Source organism: Phaseolus vulgaris, chromosome 5 (assembly GCF_051622355.1).
Source record: "Phaseolus vulgaris cultivar YP4 chromosome 5, ASM5162235v1, whole genome shotgun sequence".
In the NCBI taxonomy this organism is placed as follows: domain Eukaryota; kingdom Viridiplantae; phylum Streptophyta; class Magnoliopsida; order Fabales; family Fabaceae; genus Phaseolus; species Phaseolus vulgaris.
The window spans coordinates 34,902,816-34,906,620 of NC_143502.1; the positions used below are offsets into that span (position 1 = coordinate 34,902,816).

General features: G+C 53.0%; 1 protein-coding gene across 1 annotated transcript; it reads left to right on the forward strand.

The window, feature by feature from the left end:
• The first annotated feature begins 946 nt into the window (after positions 1-946).
• LOC150027588 (uncharacterized) lies at positions 947-3,489 on the forward strand. Its single transcript, XM_090302937.1, has 2 exons — positions 947-1,123; positions 1,231-3,489. The coding sequence occupies exons 1-2, from the start codon at positions 947-949 to the stop codon at positions 3,487-3,489; spliced, it is 2,436 nt and encodes an 811-aa protein (XP_090159063.1).
• The last annotated feature ends 316 nt before the right edge of the window (positions 3,490-3,805 follow it).

Consider the following 3,805-nt stretch of genomic DNA (forward strand, 5'->3'; position numbering starts at 1 on the left):
ATTAGTTAATAGTAATGTAATAGGCACAAAATGGGTCTTGAGAAACAAGGTAAGGTATCATCACTAAAAGCAAAGCAAGGTGTTTGGTTTGCATGATTGAGGAAGACAAGTAATATTGTAAAATTCATTAAAAATAGGTAGAAATTGATATTTGATCCAAATTTTTCTGTGGGAACTTGATTTAGTGTATATTTGATGGAGGAGTTCTCGGAGTGAAGAGAAAAGTGATAGATTTGGAGTTTCAAAAAATTAGCGTGGCAAAACTTCAAACGGTCATAACTTTTGATAGAGAAGTCGGATGGAGACTCGTAAAATGAAAGTTGTTCGAAACGAGATAATGAAGGCCATTGGCCCCACCAAAATTCCATCATTTACAATCCTTTTTTTTAGTATTATTTAGGTATTTTGAGGTTTTAACATATGTACTGGGATGACCGACCGGTCCCTTGACCCGGTCAACCCATGTGCCAGGACCATACTTAAGGTACGAGGTCGACCATGTGTCACACGTGGCCGACCGACACCGAGTGCTCAAGTCAAAGGTTGACCCAATTAACGAAGGTTAACCCATGGTTAGGAAACGGCCTAATCCAACCCTAATTGCTAAACAACCCCCTAATCCGGCCCAACAGCGAGGGCCCATCAAGGTAATATAAATATCACGCATTCCAAGGAATAAGGTACGTCATTATCTACAGTATTCCAGCCAGCCGAATACGATACCCCACTGACTTGAGCGTTGGAGTGTCATCTGCAGGTACCCCACCCGCCTAAAGGATCATCCAGCAAGAAGAACCGGAGGAGGAAGTGAAGCGCGACCGACCGAGTGACGTTCGAAGATAATAGTTCTCCAAGTCCCCAACCTCGCTCGAGAACAATTGGCGCCCACCGTGGGGCCGAGGAGAGCCAACAACAACCACAGCAGTAGTTGGTATCAACCCGTAGCATGGCAAGCATGACCGAAGCAGACCAAACAGCAATGATGATGGCCCTTCAGAAGGAGCTAGCAGAGATGAAGAAGGCACATGAGGAGACGGCTAAGAAGAATGAAGAGGAGATCAAAAACCTCCAAGAAGAAAACAAGCGGATGAAAAGATTGATCGAAGGGGTGCCATCCCTCGCTGTGACTAATCAGGCCGGCAGGTCCCACGCTACCGGGGCCGGCTTCCAGGCCAAGAAAGACACCAAGAATGATTTCACCCTGGAGATGGATGGGGAATCCCACCCCAGCAAGACCATCAACACCACCGCCCAGGGGGCCCGGACCGACGCCATCCCTTCACTGACCGTGTCATGGAAACCCCCTTGCCAGACAAATGGAAAGGCTTTAACAGGGACCGTTACGATGGGACGACCGATCCAGATGAACATGTGGACGCGTACACGACCCATATGAGCCTGTACACCACGAACGACGCAGTATTCTGCCGAGTCTTTCCAACCTCACTGAAGGGCAGCGCTCTGAGCTGGTTCACCAAACTCCCAGCACACTCAATAGATTGCTTCGAGACACTGGTAGCTAAGTTTGACATCCAGTTCGCAACCAGCCGCCCCCACCATCTAACATCCATAGCCCTGGTCGGCATTCGTCAAGAGAGGGGAGAGTCCCTCCGAACGTTCATCGACCGGTTCAGCAAGACCGCTATGAGCATTCGCAACCTCAGCCCTGAGGTGGCGATGCACCACATGCTGACCGCCCTCAGACCCGGCCCGTTCGCTGACAGCCTGTGCATGCAGCCTGCTATCAATCTAGATGACCTTAGACGCCGAGCGGCCAAGTTCATGCAGCTGGAGGAACTTCGTGAATTCAGAAACAACGCCCGAGCCGAGGCAAGCGGGGAAAAGAAAGAAGATAGAGAGCGGCCAGGAAGGTCCCGAACCGGTCGGGACCAGAAAAGGGACAATCGCGGACCCCGTTTCTCCCGCTACACACCTTTGAACGCGGAGAGGAGCAAAATTTTACAAGAGGCCCTGAGCGCCGAGTTAATACCACCGCCCCGAAGGGCCTTGAGCCCAGAAAATGCCGACCGCAACAAACGATGCCGGTACCATAAGAATACCGGCCATTCAACCGAGGAGTGCCAAACCCTGAAGGACAAAATTGAGGAACTTATCCAAGCCGGGCACCTCAGGCGCTTCGTGCGCGGAACCCGAGAAACGCGCCGCTCCCCATGCAAGGAGCAAACGGTCAGGAGACGAGACCGAACCCCCCCAGGCCCACGAGATGGCGAGAGGTGGGGTGACCGAAGGGGACGAAGAGACGACCCCTCACAAACTGACACCCGCAGCGGCCGAGAAGTGATTAATACCATAGCCGGAGGGTTCGGTGGCGGAGGCAGTACCAACAGCGCGCGCAAGAAGCACCTCCGCGCCGTCCACCAAGTAAATCTTGTCTCCGTCCGACCAAGGATGCCACCAATCACGTTCACAGATGAAGATTTCAAGGGGATAGACCCAACCCAGGACGACCCCATGGTGATATCGGTCGACATCGATAACTTCACGATCAAAAAGACCCTCGTGGACCAGGGGAGCTCGGTCGACATACTATACTGGAAGACCTTCAAAGCCATGAGAATACCGGGGGAGGAAATGATGCCCTACAACGACCATGTGGTCGGCTTCTCAGGGGAGCGCGTGGGGACAAGGGGGTACATAGAGTTGTACACGACGTTCGGCATGGAAGGGGCCAGCAAAACCCTCAAAATCAGATACCTGGTCATAAACGCCAACACGTCTTACAACATCCTCCTCGGCAGGTCGTCCCTCAACAAACTTGGAGCGATCGTCTCCACACCCCATCTGGCAATGAAGTTCCCTTCCCTCTCGGGCGACATCCTGACCATACATGTAGATCAAAAGGTCGCCCGAGAATGTTACGCCGAAAGCCTGCGGGTCGAGCCCACACAACAGGGGCCCAGCGGCAGCCGCTCGCCCAGGCGAAAGATAGCCGGCCGTGGTAGGAGCCCCCGCCGACACTCACCCCAACCCAAGAAAGGCATCACCATGGCAGACCTGGATCCCAGGGAGATTGAGCCGAGACTTGAGGCCAAGGACGAGCTACGACAAGCCGAACTCGATGGGAAGGATCGGTATATAAGCATAGGCACGGCAATGGCCGCCGCCGATGCAGACTTCGTTCACCAAACCCTCAAGAGAAACGTAGACCTTTTTGCGTGGACGACGGCCGATGTACCTGGCGTCCACCCGGACATCATCACCCATCGCCTCTCTGTATATAAAGAAGCCCGACCGGTCGCACAAAAGAAGAGGAACCATGGAGAAGACAAGCGGCTGGCCGCCAGAAGTGAGGCCGAGAAGCTCTTGAAAGCCGGCTTCATAGCCGAGGCACGATACTCCACTTGGCTAGCCAACGTCGTGATGGTTAAAAAGCCGAGCGGCAAATGGCGAATGTGCGTAGACTACAAGGACCTCAACAAGGCGTGCCCCAAGGACTTATTTCCCTTCCCAACATCGACCGGCTCGTAGACGGAGTGGCCGGCCACAAGATATTGAGCTTCCTGGACGCCTACTCCGGCTACAACCAGATCAGCATGCACCATAGCGATAGAGGTAAAACGGCCTTCACGACGGACGGTGCAAACTACTTCTACAAGGTGATGCCGTTCGGCCTAAAAAACGCCGGAGCTACCTACCAGAGGCTCATGGACAAAATTTTCAAGGGGATGATTGGCCGAAGCGTAGAAGTCTACGTGGACGACATCGTGGTGAAGTCCGACTCGTGCGGCCAACACATCAAAGATCTACAAGAAGTCTTCGACGCTTTAAGAAAGGTCAACATGCG